This window comes from Peromyscus maniculatus, chromosome 8 (assembly GCF_049852395.1).
Source record: "Peromyscus maniculatus bairdii isolate BWxNUB_F1_BW_parent chromosome 8, HU_Pman_BW_mat_3.1, whole genome shotgun sequence".
In the NCBI taxonomy this organism is placed as follows: domain Eukaryota; kingdom Metazoa; phylum Chordata; class Mammalia; order Rodentia; family Cricetidae; genus Peromyscus; species Peromyscus maniculatus.
In genome coordinates, this window is record NC_134859.1 from 70079462 (window position 1) to 70103135 (window position 23674).

Sequence of the window (23674 nt, forward strand, 5' to 3'; positions counted from 1 at the left end):
ATCAGAAGCAAGTGACATAACTTGGTCATGACAGTCGATACTTGAACCCAGTGCCTCGGGCTCTGGGATAGTGTTCTCTCTGTTCTGGCCTGTTGTGAACATGTACCTCCCCTTTCCCACTTCACTCTTCCTCTCTGCTGCCCAGAAACACAATGGGATGTACAGCATGTTGACACCACGGACATCTTGACCCCAGTGCCAGGACCCCAGAACTGACTGGATGAATATGGTCATTCAGAACAGGGCAGCCAGGGTGGGTGGACATGTAAATGCAGCAGAAATGGACTAGCATGTGCTTGGGAACAGCCACCCTGCAGCTGCCCACAATCTCCTTATACATTAACTAAGAGATGAAAACAAATTCTGTGTGTTCAATCCTGTGTACAGAGAGCGAGGTCAATAAAAGCAGCACAATTAAAAGTGGCCACAGCCCAATGTGTGCACAGTAAAATTAATTATACTTGAAAGTCTGACAGAAAAACCTCATCTTGTGAACAACCTTGAAAGCTGCAAAAATTGACCAAAGAAAAACTGACTTCATCAAAGCAATCATGATACCACAATTTTTCATAGCAAAACTCTTATTTGTGGAAGATTGATAGAAGAATCAAATCTTCATAAACTATAGATGAGTCGCAGTGACCCTGGAATATTTGGGGGAGGGGTAGAAGAAGAGCAGAAGAAAGAAGAGGAAGAGAGAGAAGGAGGAGAGAAGGGAGAGAAGGAGGAGAGAGAAGAGGAGGGAGGCAAGGAAGAGGGAGAGGAGAAACTTTTTGATGTAGGTCAGCGGCATCACTCATGGCCCTGGGTTCCAGTCCCAGCACTGGAAAGAAAGGAGCAGGAAGGGGGAAGAGGAGAGGGAAAGAGAAAACAAGGAAAATCCCAGCAGGAGAAACTGTACCGTGTACAGAATGGATTGTGACGAAATGTCCAATAGAGGCGGGTCCCCTGAGACACAAAGCAGATTAGTGGTTGCCAGGGCTGGCAGCGGGGCGCATGGGGAGTTAACAGATAACAGGCATGGGGTTTCTTCAGAGGATAATGAAAATGTTCTGGAAGGAGGAATTAGCTTGTGGTAATGGTTGCACAATTCCACAGATATACTACACCCCTCTAAACTGGATACTTTAAATGGTAAATTGCATGGCATGTGAATTCCCTTTAAATAAAACTGTTTTTAAAAACTTTTTTTTCTTAAGGTGCTATGAACAGAATAAAACTTGTTAACAGATCACATCTTGGTTGAATAAGCGTTACGAAAAGAATCAATTCTTATGGAAATAACTTCAATAGAATATAAAGAAAAAAATTGACAATTGTTTAACTGCCCTGCGTAGAAAATTGATCAGAGGATTAAGTGGGCTTGATGGGATTTAATCCGGAGAATACTTGTGCAATGAAAATTCAACAATGCAGATATAATTTAGAGTTAAATATCTGTAGTCGTGATTATGATCCTTGAGCCAAAGGATCCGCCCCTCTTCTGCCTGAGGCAAGAGAGGCTTTCTCCCAGAGTCCCCACTCATCAACTCAGCCACAGTTTTTGGCCGTGGGATCTTCTGGGCCCCCGGGGAACCCTAGCCTAATTGGATTTCAATGCACTCACCTGGCTTTGCAAAGCGTTTCTTACGTCTCATTTTGGCCCGGCGTCCAGCAAACAGGGCACTGATCCTCTCTGCCCAAGCTGCATGACTGTCGGCGTCTGCAACCCCACAGCGCGGAAGTGTCATCTGATGCAGTGTGGCCCGGTCCAACACGCCACTGATAGGCAGCTGGGACACCCACTGGAACTCTCTGCCAGGAGGAATTGAGCGAAAGGACCGCAGAGGCGGGGGGTGGGGTGGGGTGGGGTGGGGTGGGGAAGTTGGAGGCTCTGTATCCTGTACCCCTTTATATCCCTCCATCATACCTGATGGCATTGCTGAACTGCGTGGAGGCTGGAGCTTTCGAACCCTGCTCATTGAAGTATCCATACTTCTCCAGGAATGCCTGGGGGAGAGAGGACCATGCAGCATCCTTGCACCCAGAGGTCTGAGGCACATACATCCAGCCCCGTTTCCCTTCCTGTCCTAAGAAGGTTTGTGCACTATAGCAGAAAAAGGTTCTGGGATTAAAGTCAAAAGGCCATCGTGACTAGCTGGAGGGTTGCAGGCAAGCTCCTCAATGTATCTGAACATCCGGCTTTCCTAGCATCTTCTGGCATTGTCAGAAATCCAGCAGGGTGTGCCAGGCAGTGATGGGCTCTGGAGGCAGGCTGTTCTGTATTTGAATTCCAGCTCTCAAGTTACTTCTTGTCTACATAGGGAGCTCAAGGCCAGCCTGGAATAAATGAGACCCAAGAAGGAGGAAAAGGAAAGAAGGAGGAGGTAAGGAGGGATTTTTTTTCATATCCAAGGTGCTCTTTATGAGGCTTTATCAATGCTTCATCATCCTACCAACCAAGACTCATCCCCTGCCCTTCAGCTGCTTGACTTTAAGCTACATGTTTCTCAGCTACAGAGTAATTATTATTAAGATCTTTTTCTTTCTTTCTTTCTTTCTTTCTTTCTTTCTTTCTTTCTTTCTTTCTTTCTTTCTTTCTTTCTTTCTTTCTTTCTTTCTTTTTCTCCAGAACTGAGGACTGAACCCAGGGCCTTGTGCTTGCTAGGCAAGCGCTCTACCACTGAGCTAAACCTTCAACCCCTTAAGATCATTTTATGAGGATTGGTTTTCAAAAGCAATTAAAAGGCACCTACCACACAGGAGGGACCCGCACATGGAACAGCTAGGATCTGTGCTATGCATATATACACCGTCCACATGCATTACATTTGCTTTAAAACAGCCAAGTGCTCTAGGAGCTGATAGAGTGCTGGCTCTGCCCTGCTTGGTTTGCATAAAATGATCCCTCTGATTTCAGCTTCTTTTTAATTTTCCTCTCCCAAAGGCAAGGACAGTACAGCCCCTTTGACAGCAAATGTCCTTACTACCAATCTTGGACCTGACATAAAAACATGACTTTCTAGAGATGTATATTTTGAATTAGAAATCTGCAACTTCCCCAGAGGGCCTCTGGGGAAACGAATGCAATTAGATAATGTCCCATGGTCCCCTAGCCTTTTATTGCCTGCATGCCCTCACATACACAGAAGATAGTCTCCCAGTGACCAAGTTCTTGGTGCCAGCTGAGAGAAGAAGGTGACTCATTCTCACCCATCACCAGTTCTCTCCTTTGGGGAGTTGGTACACTTGGCTTCCTGCTTGCCCAGAGCATTGATAAAGCTCCATAAAGCACACCTTGGATATGAAAAAAGTCTCTCCTTCCTCTCTCATTTTCTTCCTTCTTGGGTCTCGTTTATCCTAGGCCAGCCTTGAACTTCCCATGTAGGCAAGAATGGCCTTGAATGAAGATAAATGACCTCCTCTTCCTGCAGGGATTACAGACACGCACCACCATGGCTAGTCTATGTAGTGCTGAGAACTGAATACAGGTCATTGTTCATGTTAGGCAAGCATCCCACCAACCAAGCCTCATCCCCTGCCCTTCAGCTGCGTGACTCTAACATACAGTCAGTGTCTTAAATTTTTGTTTGTTTTGAGACAGGATCTTGCTGTGTAGCTCTGGCTCATCCAGAACTTACTATGTAGACCAGGTTGGCCTTGAACTCACACAGATCTGGCTGTCTCTGCCTCTTGGGTGCTAGGATTAAAGGAGTGTGCCACCACAACCAGTGTGGCAATATCTTCTTTGTTGGCTTATCTGTGCAGAAATAATTTTCTCTTTTCCTTGTTATTTACCCTAATCCTTCTTTGCTGAATTTACTAACTCAAAGTAACTCCAGTCACAGCTGCTGCCTCAGGTCAAACACACCGCTGGATGAGACCAGACTCTCAAGAGCTGGCAAGCTTCCTCAGTGGATTTCCCTTACATTCATTTTATATTTTCCATGTCAGTGCACCCCTGTGACCCCAGCACTTGGGAAACAAGGAAAGGATCAGAAATTCAGGGCCAGCCTCAGCTACCCAGCAAGTCTGAGGTCAACATGGGCCGTATGAGACCCTATCCCCCAAAACAAACAAGACAGGAGCTGGAGAGATGGCTCAGCAGTTAAGAGCACTGGCTGCTCTTGCAGAGGACCCAGGTTCTGTCCCCAGTGCCCAGATGGTGGTCCACACCACCTATAACTCCAGGTCCAGGGGACCTGATGCCCCTTTCTGACCTCTGTGGGCTTCTGCATGTGTGTGGTGAACAGGCACATGCATACGCATAAAAGAAGTAAGTATTCTTTAGAAACCCAAACGAGCCAGGTGGTGGTGCACATCTTTAATCCCAGCACTCAGGAGGCAGAGGCAGGCAGAGTTCTCTGAGTTCGAAACTAGCCTGGTCTACAGAGTGAGTTTCAGGGCAGCCAGGGTTACATAGAGAAACCCTGTCTCAAAAACAAAAACAACAACAAAAAAACCCCAAACAAACAAACAAACAAACAAACAAAAAACCAAGATAATAGTTATTAAAAATAAATAAATAAAACAAACAAAACATTCTCATCCATCTTTAGCGACCTCAACTGTAAGACTAAAACAGACACTTTCCGTAAGGAGCCCTTATTCTGGACAGCAGACCACTTCCCAAACCAGCCTTGCTGTTTCTCTGCTGGTTTATTTATTTGTTTGTTTGTTTGTTTGTTTTTTCTGGAGCTGAGGCCCGAACCCAGGGCCTTGTGCTTGCTAGGCAAGCGCTCTACCACTGATCTAAATCCCCAAACCCTCTCTGCTGGTTTATTAACATCTCAGCACTCTTGTTTTCTTCTTTCCCTTTGTAAATATACATCATTTTGGACACATGTGGGATTAAAGGGGCCCTAGTGTCTCAATCATGAAAATCATGTATTGCTCACAGGACTTGAGGTAGAGAATGTTTCTAACCCTGACCCTACTAGGTGACAGAACATAGAACATCTTTGAGCCTCAGTTGTTTGTTTGTTTTTTCATAGGATCCTCAGGACTATAGGCAAATTCGTTCAGAGTGTGGTAGTGCATGCCTGTGATCCCAGCACTCAGGAGGAAGAGGGAGGCTGGAGAGCCTTTGGCTCAAGACCAGCTTGGAATAGTAAGTTCAAGGCCATTTAGGGCTACACTGTAAGACACTATCTCAAAAACAAATACTACATAAAGCAATGCACAGTTGGCTCAGTGCCAGGCACACTGTAAATGCCCAGCAAGTACTGATTTCACTGGTGAGCAGGGAAAATTAACCACATGCTTCTGGCATGCAGCCCACCTCTACCTGTGTTCTGTTCAGGGGCTGCTGCTACCTGGCATTCGCCTCACGTCAGTCAGCAAGGCTGCTGCTTCCCTTTCTCTTGGGTGAGGCTGGAAGGAGGATGTTAGAAGGAAGCCCTTTAACTGGACCAGTGACTTCCAACAGACCAGGTCACAGGTCAGCCTGGCTGGCACTCCCTTGTTTCTCTCCCCACGAACCCGCCCAGACTTTTATCAGGGAGTTGGCTGAGGTTCTGGGACAGCCAGCGGGGAGGAGGGGAAGTTGTGTGACGGGGGCCCTGTTTCCTGGCTGGGCTGCATTGCCTGGTACTCCTGCAACAAGTTGAGGCAGAGGCGGGTTCAGGGGGTCGTCGGAGGGGAAGTATTGGCCTCTGCGGTGGCTTAGCAGATCTGAATTCCCAGTGAGCAGAAAGGACACACGCCCAGGCCACCAGCACCAGAGAATGAGAAAAAGGCATTTTAAGAATTTGACATTTTATATTTCCATAACAGCACTCCAATATTATGATGTGGATCATCTAGATTTATGGACTTTCACACGTGTGCATAACAATGCATATTTAGACATTTAAAATGACACACAAGAAGGGCCCCCTTGCTACTGTTAGCATTCTGAAGTTCTGGGCAGGAGAAGGGTGAGAAGGTTAGACCCCTACCTCTGGAACTGTCCTTAACCCTTTGCTATTTTTCTGTGCCTTAGTCTCTGACAAGGTGAGAGAAATTCCCCACCTGCATGGCAGAAAGAGCAGCAGGGGTGGATAGAGAGCTGCTTGACTGTGGGGAGCAGAGGAATCTTACAAGACCCAGACTAGTGGCAGAGCAGGAGACCTCACCCTTGCCCATCAACTGCCCCTTTGGGGGAGGCATTTCTTCTACTGGCTTCCATTTTCTGAGGCTTGGCTTTCGTGTCTTGGGGACTCTGAGCTCTAGCCAGGGTCATACCTTTCCTGAAGGTGGTGCCAGGCAATTCCTCCCTATCTTGAAGTTCAAGCAAGTGGCTATCTCTCTTCCCTGGTCTCTATCTGCCTGTTCTCTCTGCCGGGGAGCCCAGGGCTATATCTACAGGGAGAGGAAGCTGAGAACCTTGCCCTTTGGGTGATTCACCTTGCTTTGGCCTAAAAACCCGTGCCAACATGCCTGGCCCATCTTGAGTAAGGATGGGGCCACGTTCCTGGGGAGTCATCTCTGAAAGTCCCTGGGAGTGGCTGTGGTCCCTGAGTAAAGCGAGCATGCTCACAGGATCAGCCAGAGGGGTGGGCCCACTGCTCTACAGGAACTCATCCAGCATGGGTCCCTACTTGTCATAAGAGGGTGTGTGTCTAGCTCAGTCTGTTTAGTGCCTGAGGGAAGGGAAGATTCTGGCCATTTCTGAGCAGGGTAACTAGGCAGAGTGAAGGCATGAGTCGCTGGACTGAGAATTGGGTGGATTCCTGTTGTTGCTGTGTCTGCTACTGTGTCCTCAGGCCTGCTATTCTCTGGGACTCTGTTCCTCTTCTATGAAATGAGGGGCTGGATTAGATCCCTAGATATACCCAGCCCTCACTGTCATTGTAGATAAATGACCGGTGTGTATATTCTGACAGAACTGCCTGACATCAGGTGGAAGACCACGGCCTGACCCCACCACAGCATCCCCAAATTCAGTAAGATGCCCTGAGAAGGAAGCTTCAGGGGAGCCATCCCACCGAGAATGTTATTTTAACTTCTGCAGTCACAGGGACCTTTGCCGGGTGACTCTAGTAACTGGCCTCTTAAATACTCTCTGCATCAATTTCAGAAGCAAAAAATAAAGCAAAGAGGGTAGTGAGGTAAGGGTACTTGCCACCAAACTGGACAACCTGAGTGTGATCCCCAGGACCCACATGGTGGAAGGAGAGAGTCCAGTCCTGCAGGTTGTCCTCTGACCTCCACAAGTGCATAGTGGCACACAGTGGCATGAACACACACACACACACACACACACACACACACACACACACACACAACAACAACAACAACAACAATAGTAATACAGCATTTAAAAATTGCAAAATGACAAACTCATGCCCCCCACCCTTTTATTTGATTTTTGAGGTGCTGGTTGCCATGACCCTTGCAGCAATCTACCAGCCTCTGTCTCTTGAGTGCTGGGACCACAGATGTGCGTCACCACACTGGGCTCCATGTCATAGTCTGTTTTACGGTTTCTGTCTCCACATAGGGGCACTGTGGGTTCCACTTACCCCTTTAGCTACTAGTCAAGTTAAGATGTAAGGGACAGCAGCTGGTGTCCTGCCTTGACCTGCTCTCTATGCAAAGAGGTCTCTCTGATAACCAGGAGCACGAACAGTCTTTCACATCTGTGGAGCTTTCTAGACATCATGCCTCTTTGAACCTTACAACCACCTTGCAGAAGAAACCAGAGCAGATGAACTTATTTCCCATGTTAAAGGACAGTCAGTACCAGGGAAGCACAGTGGCATTTTGAAGTGTCCCAGTAAGGAGCAGAACCAGTGATCGAATCCAGACCCCCCCTGACAACTAGCTCGGGTGTTTTGCTGACATCTGCATTAGTGATTCTGCAGCTTTCATGGGGGATGGGAGTGGGTAAATTGCTCTCCCAAACTGGACCTGGGAGCAGTGGCTCTCAGCTACACCAGAAATGAAGCTGGGGGTTTCCTCTGCAGGAAGTGGGGGGCAGGGCAGAGAGGAGAAGCTGCTTGCTCAGGGAACTCCATGGTTGTCAGATGGAGCCCAGCATGGCCCTTCTCTTCATACCCTAGCAGACCACCTGACAAGCCATCGGTTCCCAACTGTATTGAACCATGTTCCTTCAAAAGGCCAACATCTGCTTCTAGAATGTTCTACCTCCTTGGCTCTGGGGGACTAGGGAAGGCCTTACAGTGGGATCAACTCTGCTCTTCTCCTGTAGATTGGACCTAGGCTTTCCCTTCCCATCTGGCTGACTCCTTACGTCCTTGCCCAAGTCCTGCCATTCACAAGGTTCTGTCCAGCGGGGTGGGGGATGAGGCGGTGGAGGTGAGCCAAGATAACACCTGGAGTATTCTTTCTTTCTTCCTTCCTTTTTTTTTTTTTTAAAGATTTATTTATTTATTTATTATATATACAGCATGTATGACTGCAGGCCAGAAGAGGGCATCAGATCTTGTTACAGATGGTTGTGAGCCACTATGTGGTTGCTGGGAATTGAACTCAGGACCTCTGGAAGAGCAGTCAGTGCTCTTAACCTCTGAGCCATCTCTCCAGCCCCCTTTCTTTCTTTTTTACTCTTAGGCAAGATGGAAACCACTGGCTGGCTAATCTCCATCAGGATTTCATCTTATTCCATCCCTTTCTCTAGGGACTATGTCTCACTGTGTAGCTAGGCAGGCCTTGAACTATAGATCCTCTCGCCTGATCCCCCAAAGGGTTAGGATTACACTCTTTCTAACGAAGAATTACCGTTTGTGTGGACATAGCCCTTACTAGGCTTCTGGGGCTAAATTTAGGGTGCCAGATAATGCCCTAGCCAAGACTGAGTTTAAAGGAGCAACTCAACAGATTCTCCTCGCTGGTGTCCTGCTTCCACTACACAGCTTCTTACCAGCTTTCTTTGTTTTCAACCCGGGTTGATGAATGCTTTTCCACCAACTGAGGTCCTCTGTGACTCTTGGGACCTCTCCTACTTCTATTCGCCCTCAGCTCATGAGTCACTATGCTGAGCTCCTGGGAATGGCTTCCACGCCCAGGCTTCTGATTTCTGACTCAGAAGAAGTCAAATGAATGGCCCTGGGGTATGAGAAAGAAACACTACATCTTGGCGTGGATACTCCACAGAGAGTCTCTGGGGGAAATAAACAGTCCAGCTTCTTGTACTGCACACTAGGGGTGGCTGTGCAGATATGGGTAGGTCACTGAGTGGAAGGCAGGTCCTGGAACCACTTAGTAGTCTGGTTGTTGTAAAAAGACCCAAACAAAGCTAAGGGTAGATAGACAGATCTCTTAGAACACTTTGTTGCCCAACATAGGATAGAACCCAGCTGGGAATGGGGGCCAGGATGGTGATGTCATTCATTAATCCAATCTTGCAACTCAGTGCTGGGTACTCTTCCTACTTCAGAGTATTGTGAGTGGCTCCGATTTTCCTAAGGACAACAATGCACTTGTTCATGACACTTTGGAAGCAGTAAATCTCTTCCCAGGCAAAACCCACCCTGGAAAGCCCTCGACATTGTCACTCTGCACACAAAGGAACCATAGACCCAGGCACACTGGATATAGGAACAAATGTGACAATCTGAGAACACAGACACATCCAGCTGGGCATGGCCTAGAGTCCCAGCACTGGGGAGGCTAAGGCAGGAGGAACACAAGCTTGAGCCAGCCTGGGCTACAAAGCAAGACTGTCTCAACAAAAACTCCAAACTAAACAAAGCTATAGACACAGATATATGGCCATACAGGCAGATGCTTGCACATGCACACACACACACACACACACACACACACACACACACACACACACACACACAGGGAGGGAGGGAGAGAGAGAGAGAGAGAGAGAGAGAGAGAGAGAGAGAGAGAGAGAGAGATGCACAGCTACACAGGCATAGACAAACACCAAAGCCAAGCAACATTTTAGCTAGAGAGAATCTCAGAAGTCTTCCAAAAAAATGTTTTGTTTTGTTTTTTTTGTTTTACAAGACAGGGTTTCTCTGTGTAGTTTTGGTGCCTGTCCTGGATCTCACTCTATAGACCAGGCTGGCCTCGAACTCACAGAGATCTACCTGGCTCTGCCTCCCAAGTGCTGGGATCAAAGGCGTGCACCACTGCCGCCACCACCCAGCATCTTTAAAAAATTTATCTCCTGATTTTACTGCAGCCCAGAGAAGTGAAGGAAATAGCCCGTGATCACAGCTTATTTTATCCTTTCTTTCCTTCTACTGTATCCTGTCCTTTTCCTACCTTCTCTAGATTGTAAGTCTAGATCACTGATCTAAAACCTTCTTAGGAGACGCACATCTGTAATCCCAGCACCTGGGAGGCAGACACGGGTGGATTTCTGTGAGTTCATGGCCAGCCTGGTCTACAGAGCGAGGTCCAGGACGGCCAGGGCTACATTGAAAGACCCAGTCTCAACACCTCCGCCTCCAAGAACGTTTTCTTGCACTCTCTAGGCATTGAAAGCATCAAATGTCACGGATTTTGCTTTAGCTGTGTCCCTAAATACTGCTGTAGAATGTGTTTTCCAGTTTTTATTCTGATTCCACTCACTTGTGGGTAACTGAGAAGTGTGTTTCTAAGTATTTAGAGCTTTGTTGGGTATCTTGTTACCGACTCCTAGTTTAGTTCTGCACTAGTCAGAAGGCATAGCCTGCAATACTCCTGCTTGGGAATCTACCTAGACTCACTTTATGACCCAGTGCATGTGTTATCTTAGTAAATAATCCACATGCACTTGTAAAGAATTTGTATTCTGGGATTTTCAGGGGGTATTTTCCCAACGGTACCAATTAACTCAACAGAGCTGGCACTGTTGCTCAAGCCTTCTACATCTTTAACCATTCTTTGTCTTTTTAATTTACTATTTGTAAGTGCTGTGGATATCACTCTATATAAATAAAACTCTGATGGCCAGTGACCAGGCAGGAAGTATAGGCGGGACAAAGAGAGAGGAGAATTGGGGAAACAGGAAGAAGGAGGGAGACACTGCAGCCACCGCCAGGAGATGCAACCTGTAAAGACGCCAGTAAGCCACCAGCCACGTGGCAAGGTATAGATTTATAAAAATGGGTTAATTTAAGATAAAAGAACAGTTAGCAGGAAGCCTGCCACGGCCATACAGTTTATAAGTGATATAAGCGTCTGAGTGATTATTTTATACGTGGATTGTGGGACTGCGGGGCTCTGGGGACCTGGAGAGAAGCCCTCCAGCTACAGTAAGTGTGTGCACATGTGTGCACAATGCCATTGGCATGCATGTGTGGAGGTCAAAGAACAACTTTCTAAAGTTGTTTCCTTCCATGGGGGTTCTGAGGGTTGAACTGAGGTAGTCAGGCTGTCAGGCTTGCTCAGCAAGTGCCTTTACTTACTGAAGCCACCTCAACATTCTGATATATAAGTATCTGTGCTGAGATCAAACCCAAGACCCCACACATGCTGTACCAGCACTTAGCCACTGCTTCAAATGCTCAGGGTTTTTGTTTTTATTTATTTATTTCTTTAAGACCTATTTTATTTTTTAGGGTCTCCTGTAGCTTTGGCTGTCCTAGAACTCGCTATGTAGCCTCGAACTCACAGAGATACACATGCCTCTGCCTCCCAAGTGCTGGGAATAAAGGTGTGTGCCACCATGAGGTCATTGTTTTTTGTTGTTGTTTGTTTTTAAAGTATATTTATTCTGCTCTTTGTTTTGTTTTGGTTTTTTTGAGACTGGGCTTCTCTGTGTAGCCCTTGCTGTCCTGGAACTTGTTCTGTAGACCAGGCTGGTCTTGAACTCAGAGATCTGCCTGCCTCTGTCTCTGAGTGCTGGAATTAAATGTGTGCACCACCACATCTGGCTTTGTTCTGCTCTTTATTGGATTAGAGATGTTCACACTCTCCACAACATACCACCTTTTAGGCAGGGAATACTGGCTTATGCCTGTAGTCCCAGCTTTGGAGGAGACAAAGGCGAAGGGTCACCACAAGTCTGAAGCCTGGCTGAGCTACACAGTGAATCTGAAGGCAGCCTGGAGCGACACGGTGAGACTTTGTCTTAAAAAGCAAAGCAAAAATTTAAAAAGCCCCCAACTCCCCCCTTCAAAAGTAAAAAAAAAATCCCACCATATTTTATATGATTCCCTTTATACAGAATGTCCAGACCATGCAAATATGTAGAGGCAGATCTTTGCAAGGCTTGGCTTTGTTCTGTGCGTGTGTGGGTGGGGGCATATGCATGACTTCCTTAACCTGTCTCAGTACATCCTTAACTTACTTTGGTCTATTTACAGTTACTATTAGACCAATATAGCACTTCCCACTTCCCATTTGACACATCCCATGTTGTACTTCACACCAGACACTTCCAATTCACAAATCTAGTAATCCACAACAGCATAATTTCATTTTCCTACCTCCTCATTTCTTGTGCAATTGTCCAACATCTCGACTGTGTTACAGAGCCCAACGTACAGGGTTATTTTTCTTTAGTCAGTTGTCTGTTAAGGAAATTTCAGCAAGGGACAGCACGTTCTATGTCCACTCATCTCTAAGCTTTGTTCTCACTAGACCATCTTCAACACTAAACCATGGCATCACTGTAGCTTCTCATGGACGCTTGGGGTATCCAAGTTTTGCCCATTTTTGTCTGGGCCAGACCTCTCACATCTTCCAGACCTGCTCAGTTTCCAGAATTTTGTTTTCTGTTCCCAGTCATATAGCAGTTGTCCTCTAGTAAGTCCCACATTGCACATGCCAGGGAAGTCCCCAGGTCAAAGTTTGCAGTGGACCCCATAGAGACTGTGGTGTGCCCTTAAGCCCAGATCCCTACTAGGGACCTAGTTGTCAACGGTTCAGTGCTCCGATTGTTCAAGCTGCTTCCTCAGCCCTCAACGCTGGAGCTTGTCACCTCAGTTTAGCGGGACTCTGCTCCGCTTTGGGTCTACTGCCCTGCACTGCAGTCAAGGAACTGTGTCCAAGCCAAGAACTGGGGAGGTGCTGGGCTCACCCTCAGAGCTGCCATTCTGTGATGACTGTGTTCCCCTCAGTGACCCAGTGCTCTGGTTGAGAGCCAGGGTCCTCTGCCAGGTATGTGAGAGAACAGCCCCAGACATTTTGGAGTGGAGAAAAGCTACCCTGATGTGCCTTATCTGAAATTTTGATCCACGGTATCTGTGAACTTAATAAAGTGTTGTTTTATGTCACCAAATCTTGGAGGGTAGGTGTTTTTTTTTTTTTATTTTGTTTGTTTGTTTTTGCTTGGTTGGTTGGTTTGGTTTTGATTTTTTTGATACAGGGTTTTGTGTATCCCAGGCTGGCCTCAAATGCACTGTGTTGCCAAGGATGACCTGAACTTTTGATCCTCCCGTTTAGACCTCCCAAGTGCTGGGATTACAGGTGTGTGCCATGGTACTTAATTTTACGGGATACAGTTTGTCATAGCCACAGTCACTGCAACACTATAAGGAGCTACAGTCCTTTGATGTCTGTTGGCCAATGCTGGAAATAATTGCTTTACAAATTAATTGCTTTACAAATTTTGTTCTGTGCTATTGTTGGAGAGCTAGACTCCTGGCCAGAAACTCTAAATCTGAGGCTCAGTGCTCTGAGATAATGATACAGATAATTCTAACGTCAACATTAGAACAGCTTCTTTGTACAGACTGCTTTCTACATACGAGGTACCAGGCTGAGCATTTCAGATACATAATTTCAGTGAAACCATACAGCAATCTTCTGAAACCGGCATTATGAGTATCTACTGTTTAAACAACTTGCCCTGGTGCACACGCAGGTTTGAAAGCCCATGTCAGCAATGGACACTATAACTATGTACAGAAACACATACTGTCACACACAACTACGTATACTCACATGTGTTCTTGCATAGACACACAGAGATGTATACCTACTACACATTTCCAGAGTATTTATGCCTTTAAAACATTTTTAATGCCCAGAGTTTAACGCCCCCCCCCATTCATGTTAAACAGATTGAAAGGGACTCAATCTGCTAGATATTAAGTTTCCCAAGCATACCCCAAGATGAATTCTCTCCATCTGGGGCCACCACAGGCATGGGCGGCAGAGATACTGTCTCTGTTCCTCTGCCAGGGATTGCCTAGGGGGAGGCGGGGTGGGACTCTTAGCAAGACTTGGCTTTGTAGGCAGAAGCCTTCTCCTGGGACCTCATGACTGCACTTGATGCTGTAAGAGTAAATCCAGAGAGACGAGCGAATCCTCATATGCGAAATCGGAGAGTGCCTCCTCTATTGCGAAGGGAAGGGCTGGCTGAGTTGGAGAGTGGATTGCCTGTTAAGACAAGGTCATTTCCAGATCTCCCCAAGCCGTGATGGGAGCTAGTGAATGCAAGGAAGCAGGGCACAGAACCTGGACTCCAATGCTGAAAGCTTATTTCCACCTCTTCTTACAACAGTGGGTGCTATTCTTGAAAAGTGGAAAGAACAGATTTTTTTGGTGTGTGTGTGTGTGTGTATGTGTGTGTGTGTGTGTGTGAGAGAGAGAGAGAGAGAGAGAGAGAGAGAGAGAGAGAGAGAGAGAGAGAGAGAGAGAGAAATTGGTGCTAATACAATCAAAGCGGAAAAGAGACCCCTTGCACCGATCCCCATTCCACCTCACAAAGGTTCCACTGTGCTACCCCAGCCAAGCAGTTGAGAAAAGTGAAATGAGAAATCTTTTGAGGTTTATTTACTGCTGCCTCCTTTTCTCGCTTTCGGTCCTAAGGCACTATTTAAAGCTCCCTTTAGGAGCTTTAATACGGACCTCTGCGGACTGTCCCTGTTTGACAGATTAAACTGGTTTTGAGCAGTTTAAAAGGCTTGCTTTTGCTAGGCAGGGCAGCGCAAGCCAGGAGGCCACGGTTGCTCTGGCCAGTCAGCAGTACCCTCTACACTACACCCCAAGTGCGGGGACATTCCATGGGTGAGCGTCTTAGTCTCCTCCGCTTAGCAGTGAAGGTGTGGTTCTCTCTAGGCTCTAATCTGTCTGTCTGTCCCGTCTGGTCGCTGTCTCTTGACCCTGCTAGTCAATGCGGGATCGCAGGCCTGTGTGGTCCCACACAGCTTTGGCACAGGGAGAAATCCTGTCCCGTCTCTTTGTGTTCAAGTTATCAGAGCGAGGGCAAGCAGCTGGTCGCTCAGAGGGGACCGCGGTTGGCGGCCCCCTCTCCGCCAGGCACACACCGTACCTCCGCCTCCTGGCGCAGCTCCGGGCGTCCTAGCCGGGCTGGCTGTGCATCCCGGCAGCTCCACAGCAGCAGTGGCAGGGAGCGCAGCAGGAGGCTCACGCCGGTCACCATCGCGGCCAGCTGCGGGGTGCTGCTGGTGGTCAGCTGCGCCCGACTCCCGCGAATGCCAGTTCGTCGTGGTCCACGCGCAGACCTGCCAGCTCCCGGGACTCTCTTGGAGCCCTGCTCCGCCGCCGCCCGAGGTCGTCCCGCACCCGCGATGCCTGCCCGCGGGTCGGCTGGCCGGAGGACCGAGGGGGCGGAGAGGGGAGGGAGTGCCGGGCGCCGCCCCACCCACCAGCCTTTTCCGCCCGCGGTGCAGCCTCGCCCCGGCGCCTGCTGCCACTCTTAGTCCCGGTCTCTCCAGGAAGGGCCGGGACAGAAAGGTCTCCTTCAGTTACGCTAAGCGAGGTTTCTGGTTTCAGTCAGGTTGACGCGAGGTCCTTATCTGAGGGAGGAGAAGCCAGGGCTGGGGTCAGGGAGCTGGGGGCTTTAGTTTGAGATGGGCTCCTTTGGAAATACTCCGAGTGCCGCCCCAGCCACTAGCAGGCTGTGTAGTCCTGGGCTACTCACCCTTTCTGAAGCTCTTACCATGGGGAAATAGGGATAAGAATGCATAGATCTTGGGGTCTGGGGGAAGATTCAATGAGATGATGCCGGCGCCTAAGTAAGCATGGTGCCTGGTATTACGCAGAACACAGTAAATAATACAGGATGCGATAGTGCCGGCTTTGGCAAAGGATCATCTACTTCAAGTGTCGCTTTCTTCATCAGTAGGAGGATTTAGTTCCCAGAATAGCATGAAAACGAAGGGCATACATCCCCAAAGATTCCATATAGAGTATACAGTGTGTAAGAACGGGACGGAAATACTGAGCAAAAGTGAACTCCTCCGTGTCTACCTTTGAGAGCAATCGCAGGTTGCTGTCTCAGTCCACTCATCTGTAAACTGTAAACGGGACCAGGACTTCGTCCTTCTGGGATTAGGTGAGGGTTGTAAAAAAAAAAATAATCTGGAATCTATTAAATGCTAAACAAAAATAATGCAGTGTTCTAAACCCTGAGGCCTCAATTTCCCTCGAAGTTTTGTGGTAGAAAAAGACACTCGGGTAGAAGACATGGAAAAAGTTCTCTGAGTACACATCTCCATCTTATAAACAGGCATTCCCTGTGTGGCACTAACTGGAAACAGCACTCTCTTCCACCATACCTTCCAACCAACCAGTGGAAAGGGGCACCCATCTCTGAGGATTAGAAACAAGCACTCCTCTGGGAAGACCAACGAGAAAAGTCCACCCTTCCCTGGGGCAGACCATCCCTGTGCCAGGGAGCAGCTGGGAGCAGAGCTGGAGATGGGTTTCTTCACATAACTGTCCAGCAGGGCATCCTCCTCAGAGGTGCCGCCTGAGGCTTGAGCTCTGTCCTCAGAGCTTCCAGTCCACCATTACATGGCCTACAGTGTAAACTCCCAGTCAAGAACTAAACAAACGGTGGGCACGCTTCGGTGACCCGCAAGAGGGGTTCCGAAGGGGAGTGGGACAGAGTTGCCGAAGACAGCGGGGGGGGGGGGGGGAGGCGGGGGGGGGGGCACAACGGACACACATAACCCTCAGCCAAACTTCAATATTACATTAATAGTTGTCTAATCTAGGTGGCCGTCATGTGGTATTTGGGACAGGCATACTAAAAATGATTAGACAGAGTTCAACTGGGCATCTTATAGTTTACCTGGCAACTGTAGGGCATATGTATAAATTATGGGTATGACAATGGCATATGGTAGCCTTCACTAATGGGTGGATTCTAACAGGCCTGAAAGCACTTCTTTGGATCGGGGAGCTCTGGGAACTAAGGGACACCTAACTGAGAGCAGACTCCGAGAGCAGATGTCCAGTCTGAGCTGGCCAGAGTCGCTTTCTCCAGTTAGAGTCTCTCCATCCTCTCTTCTAGCACATCCCAGAGTCTACTTCAGCTGCACTATTAGGAAAGAGAAAGAGGGAGCTGTGGGTCTCTAGTTAACGATGCATCCGGAAGAATACAGGCTTGGTCACACAGACAGCTGATTCTGCCTTTCTATGAAGCCCAGGTTAGTCCCATCCATGGACCTCTCACACTGCTGAGTTGGGGAGCTGCTTTCTTTCACTTTACCCTGTCTCCTAGGTTGTGCGATTAGGGGGACAAACAACAGCAACAAAACCCCCAAGACCCCCCAACCCACACACACATCAGGGGCTAGAATAATGGCTCAGTGGATAAGAGCACTTGCTGCTCTTGCAAAGGACAGTAGTTCAACTTCCAGCATCTACGATGGTGTTGCTCCAGGGGATCTGATATCCTCTTCTGACCTCTGAGGGCATTAGCGTCCATGTGCGCACACCCACATGCACACAATTAAAAATTAAATATTTTAAAATAAAGATCTTTAAAAAAATTATGTGTATGGATGTTTTGCCTGTATTTACATTATGTATGTGCACCACATGTGTGCAGTGTCCTTGGAGGGCAAAAGAGGGCATCAGATCGAGTAGAAATGGAGTTACAAACAGCTGGCAGCTGCCATGGAGGTGCTGGAAATGAAACCTAGTCCTCTGCAAGAGAAACCAGTGCTTTTGACTGTGGAGATATTTCTCCAGCCCTTAAAATAAACCAGGTGTGGTGGCACACGCCTTTAATCCCAGGACTTGGGAGGCTGAGGCAGGTGGGAATCTGTGAGTTCAAGACCAGGCTGGTCCACAGAGCCAGTTCCAGGACAGCCAGGGCTACAGAGAAAGACCCTTGACTTCCTTATGAGAAAACTACTATTCTATACATTCTTATTCTTAAGGATGAGAAAATTGAGGCTCAGAGATTCCATCAGTTGCCCAGTGTCATAGTTTCAGTAATGGAGGCAGGATTCAAACCTGAATGGTCTAACTCTAGAACGCTGCATTATCATACATCAAGTGAAATGCATAAAATGTGCTTTTCAGGTCCCTCACAGAAACACTTGCTAAAAATTCTGATTTCTGGGCTGGGCTATAACTCAGAGGTCAAATGTCTGCCCAGTAAGCACAAGGCCCTGGGTTCAGTCTCCAGAACACAAAACTCCCTTCCCCCTTCCAGAAACATTCAGATTCCTGAGGCTTACTGCAGACTTAACGAACCACTAAATACCGACCGAATGCCAGCGTCCAAGAGGAAATCAGCTCCGAGTTTTCCAATGGTCTTGTTTTTGTCTTCCTTCCTACCCCGTCTTTGCTGGGTGGTTTCTGATTCTGACCCAGCAGTTGCTGGTAGCATTCCCCACATGTCCTCTTCAAAGAGAGTTGCCTCCCCTCCCTTCCTCCTGCAGAACTTGGGGTTTGGCTCAGCTCCTTAGAGCCTCCCAACCCTCCCAGAGTGGACAGGACTCTGGAATTCTTGCCAGGCCTGGGCATGCAGTGTGCCAAGGGGAGTAGCCTTCAGCAGCCATTCCTCCTGTTCTGGCAGGAGGTCACAGCAGGTTCCTTGAATCAGGCAAGATGTATGAACCAGGACAGGGAACCTTCAGGCCTCAGTTTCTCTCTGTATAACAGGGACAACCAGGGTTGTCTTTGCCCTTTCCTCCTCCCCAGGAAGCATGCAGAACACAAAGTAGATTCTATCAGAAAGGATTCTGGGCTCCCAAGTAAGGCTGGTCACAGAAGGACCAGCCTCAAGGAATCCCAAGAACAGCGAAATCTGAGGAATAATGAGGAGCTGGAGAGGCTTTCTCTGGGTGGTGAGGGCTCTGGTGGAGATACGACTTATCATTGCCAGTGGCCTTTGAGCTTTTAGTGATGCAATTCCCCACTTTCTAGCAATCACCTCTGCCTACAACAGAGGGAGGTCCCTTCTCTCCAGCAGAGTGGACAAGGCCTTCTCAGTCTACAGTACCTTCACAAGTACACCTGCTGATACACTTTTGGATCGATCTGTCTCTGTCTCTGTCTCTGTCTTCCCGATCTGGGAAAAGCAAGGCATTTGGAATGAGACAGACCTGGCTCTGAATCTTGGCCTTTTCACATTATGTGACCTTTGTAAATTAACTTACGACTCCTGAGTTTCTGCCGTTCTCAAGTAGGACAAAGAGAATTCTTGTCTTTTTCCCATGCCCCTGACAAGTGATGAGGAGTGAGCAAGATAATTAGTAACCTGAATCCTATCAAGTATTGGCAATGGGTTGCACAGACACAAGTGTTCACCCCTTTACCGTTCAGTTTCCACACCCGGACCCACTCATATTCCAGACGACATACTGCAGAACAATCACAGTGCTGATTCCGTAAACTCGGACGAGCCCCACTGCCCCGACCCTCATCACAAAAGCTTAGCAAAAGCATTGGCCTCTACTCGGTTTGTTTTTTACTCACACCAGGACCCTGGGGACCTGTGAGGAACACAATAAAAGCTGGGCCAATCTGGCACTGTGCCCCGCTTCCCTTCCACATAAAGGCTGTCTGCCCGCCAGGCATCTGGCCGGCAAGACTGGGCCGTGACTTGCTCAGCATCTGCTGCTTTGCTTAAGAGACCTGCTAACAGGAAAGTGTCTGGTTCCTTTCCACCCTAAACAGGAAGCGCCTGCCATGGTGGGTGGACGGGGTATCCTGGTCATTTAGAAGGAGTCTCCTGCTGCAGCTGGAAGGCCTGCTCTCGAGGAAGGCCAGAGGAATTGGGCCCCAGGGGACCCCTCCCTTGCAAGGGGCGGAGTGCTGACAATGGCCACACACTGCCCGTGGCACTTGGCACAGAGCAGATGTCATTCTTTCAGCAAACACTCATGAGACGGTCACTTGTGCCTCCTGGGAGACATAGGACAGTTCTAGACAAGCTCTTCAAGTTTGAGGAGTTAACACACAAGATAGGAAGGCACTGTGTGGTGGCACTCTTATTTATGCATTCATTGTACACAGGTTCCCCCCACCCCACCCCGACTTCCTTTTAAAAAATGCATAAGGTTGGAGCTGGAGAGATGGATGGCTTCAGTCGTTAAGAGTACTTATTGGCCTTCCAGAGGACCCGGGTTCAGTTCTCAGCACCCATAGATAGCTCACAACCATCTGTAACTCCCCAGTTCCAGAGGATCCAATGCCCTCTTCGGACCTCTGCAGGTACCAGGCATGCACAACAGGCAGGCAAAGCACTCAATACACATAAAATCAAAATAATGTCTTTTATGTCTACTGTTTTAGGTGGGGTGCTGTAGGTTTGGAGAGAAATATGACACATATCACAGAACAAATTTAAAAAAATGGAAAAACCTTGAATCCTGTGACTGCCACAGGAGCTCACTGTGGCCTGGGTTTGACTCTATTTTGAGCAATTACTTCGCTCGGCTTCTCCTTGTTGTGTGTCCGCAGTCAACTACATTTTCAAAAGAGCAGCCAGAGAAATCCTGGTCAAACGGGTCACACCTCTGCTCAAACAGCTCCTTCTGACAGCCTTTCCTCTCACCCTACTTAAATCTACAGTCCTTCAAATGTCCTTGCAAGGCTTGCATCAATGGTGGAAGAGTTGGGGAGCTAACGGGGCAGTGGAGGCAACTCAGAAATTACCAGTGGTAACAGGACTATACGAGCCAGGAACAGGAAGGACAAAGGGAGGGGTTGGCTTTTGGAGCCAGGGATCAGGGCTTTGAACATTCCCCTCCTCCAGGAGGCAGGTGTTAGAGCTCAGGTCACCAGTGGAACCTGAAGCTCTGCTAAATCCCTGTGGAGTGGTCTCCATTTCTCCTTGTGTTTTGTCTCCCATCAGTTTCCCATTGACAAATTCTACGCTCTGTGTGTGTATGTTTGGTTTGTGTATTAAGTGTGTGTGCACAGGTGTACATGCATATGTAGAGGTATTATGTGACAGACTTTTCCTGGGAAGACAAACACACACACACACACACACACCTATTCACCCTAGAAAGGGAGTACAGTCCCATGTAGGCTACACCAAAGTACAACGTGATGAACCAGTGAGTTCCACTGCGGTTATTTATAGGGCTATGGAGGTGGGATTATAACTTACAGGTACAGAAATGACTCAAAGACAGCTACATCACTCAAATCCACTCTAGCATGGTGACAGCTCACAAAAGCTGGAAACCTGGACCACACTGCACAGCCTGCAGGCAGCTCAACAGGTTGGAATGCATCTTTTCCTAGTGGCTCAGTCAGTCTGAGCCTCTTCCAGGAAGCTGGGCTTTGAGAAGCCTCAAAATTGCTACATAAAGAGGCCAGAGATTAAACTCCAATGTCTTCTTCCATTGTTCTCCATTTTATTTACTGAAGAAGGGTCTCTATCTGAACCCAGAGCTCACTTGATTTGAGGAATCTTAGCTAGCAGCTTGCCTTGGGCATCCCCTGCCCCCGAAGGGCTGGGATTCCAGGCAGACCACCATGATGCTCAACATTTACATGGGTGCTGGGGGTGGTGGTGTCTTAACTCCGATTCTCAGGCTTTTCTCCCCAGCCCCTTACTTACCAATTCCAGTGGTAGCAATTAAGCAATTTTAATTTAAGGTATTTTTTGCATGGCTGAGGATTAAATCTAGTGCCTATAGCTTGCTAGACATCCAGCCAACCCAACCCCCACCCCCATGAGGGGCTTGCAGAGGACAGTGCCTCCTGTGAGGTCATGGGGAATGGGCCAGAGGCAAGCAAGCCCAGAAACAAGACTTCCCCAGAAACATTCTGCTAACACTGTTGGGTTCAACGTTCCTGCTCTCTTCTCTCAATGCGGAGACCAAGGCCAGGTGAGTGGACATCACTAGAGCAGGAACAGCCACCGTGGAGTGTTATGTGGGTGAGGACGAAAGCTTGGTACAGGTATCATCATGGCCCACTGGATTCATCTATGAGGCAAAAGCTTGGAAGGCAGAAGGGCACAGGGCTCCATCTGTGGTGAAGAAGGACCTGGAACAGTGTAGACATGGGAGGAGTTTCCAGTTTGGAGGGCAGGGACACTGTGCACAGATCACTGACCTTTGTTCAAAGGCTGGTAGGAGCCCTGCTTCTATCCCTAATTGGCCGTGGGAACTTGATCAAAGCATTCACCTCTCTGAGTTTCAGGGTTACCATCTACAAAATGTAGATCCCTAGTTCACAAGCCTGTCCGGAAAAATTAGAGATAATGGATATAGAAAACTAATTGTCACTCCTAAATTAAGTTCCTCAGAAGCTCCTGCTTTTCTACTTTAATTAATTAATTAATTAACTAATTAATGCATGCAGAGGTCAGAGGACAACATGCAAGAGCCAGTTCTCCCCTTCCACCATGCAGGTTCCAAAGATGGAACTCACGTGGTCAGGTTTGGCAGCAAGTGACTACCCGATGAGCCATTTCACCGGCCCCCAAGTTCCCATTTTTTAAAATTGTCATGTCCAAAGTCATCCACGAAGCACACAAGGCTTTTCAGAGAAGCTGCTGCCTCTTTTTAATTTTTTTTTTAAATTTTTGAGACAGGGTCTTTGTAGTCCAGGCTGGCCTCACACTTAGAATCCTCCTGCCTCAGCTTCCTGTGTGCTGGGATTATACACATGCATCTCCATGTGCACATGCCTACTTGTCATGACATTTCTTATCCTCCCCCATCCCTGCCACTCCATCGACAGGCCAAGGAGGGCCACTTACAGTGCCCCCAAGTGCGCCCTCTCCTGATCACCACCGCAGCCGCTCTGCTCGGAATGCCCACCGGCTAATTCCCGTTCTTTCTTCAAAGCTCAGTTAGGAGGCACCTCAGGCAGGATCTTCCCTTGACGACCCTACCTGCCTATGGACGAAGTGTCCAGTTTTCAGAATGTCTTCCGACCCTAGAACATTCAAATCCAGTAACTGGTAGGAACCACGGGTCTGCACCATGCCTATTATGCGACTGCAGTTGCTGGAGAGCAGTGGCTGGGTGTGTTTCTCAGTCTAGGAAAGGGAAACTGAGTGAATAAGTGAATAAATCATGATATAAACGTAAGCAGTCAAAGATGAGCAACACTGTTTTTGTTTTTTTTTAATTAAAAAACAATGGGCTGGAGAGATGGCTCAGCGGTTAAGAGCACTGGTTGTCCTTCCAGAGGACCGGGGTTCAATTCCCAACACACACACACACACACACACACACACACACACACACACACACACACAGCAGCTCACATGTGTCTATAACTCCAGTTCCAGGGGATCTGATACCTTCATACCAATGCTCATAAAATAAAGTTAAGTAAATTATTAAGAAGAAAAAAACAAAACAAAAAACTAACCCAGAAGATCTCTTTCTTCCTCCTGTGACCTGACTACCGCTACTGCACAAGCTCTTCTCTGGGTTTGTTTCCTCAATATAGATGCTCAAGTTATGTGGCTTGTAATGAGAGACTTTTTATTTCTTTAGCCTTGCTTGTTTGGACCTGCCTGGAGGATTACAGAAACCTCCATATACAGCTGAGGGCATGATGAGGAGAAATGACCTCATGCCCTTTTCTGACCTCAAGTATCAATTCTGAATTTACATTG

The 23674-nt window shown here is 47.9% G+C and overlaps 1 protein-coding gene and 1 long non-coding RNA gene across 4 annotated transcripts in view; one reads left to right on the forward strand and one right to left on the reverse strand.

Annotated features, from left to right (window-relative positions):
• Mmp28 (matrix metallopeptidase 28) overlaps positions 1-23106 on the reverse strand; it is a 33857-nt gene extending 10751 nt beyond the window's left edge. Inside the window, exons 1-3 of one of the 3 annotated variants that reach the window (XM_076543035.1) lie at positions 22156-23106; positions 1910-1989; positions 1607-1794 (exon numbers count right to left, since the gene is read on the reverse strand). In XM_076543035.1, coding sequence (XP_076399150.1) covers positions 1607-1730 — 124 coding nt within the window. In that variant the 5' untranslated portion in view covers positions 1731-1794; positions 1910-1989; positions 22156-23106. Of the gene's footprint in view, positions 1-1606; positions 1795-1909; positions 1990-15148; positions 15660-22155 lie in introns of those variants that run through there. The other 2 variants (XM_006995301.4, XM_076543037.1) reach the window with 2 other exon arrangements.
• On the forward strand, positions 1854-7830 carry LOC121831390 (uncharacterized). Its single transcript, XR_006074781.2, has 4 exons — positions 1854-2077; positions 2304-2366; positions 4974-5089; positions 6846-7830. It is a non-coding gene; the product is annotated as an uncharacterized LOC121831390 (long non-coding RNA).
• Positions 23107-23674: the final 568 nt, after the last annotated feature.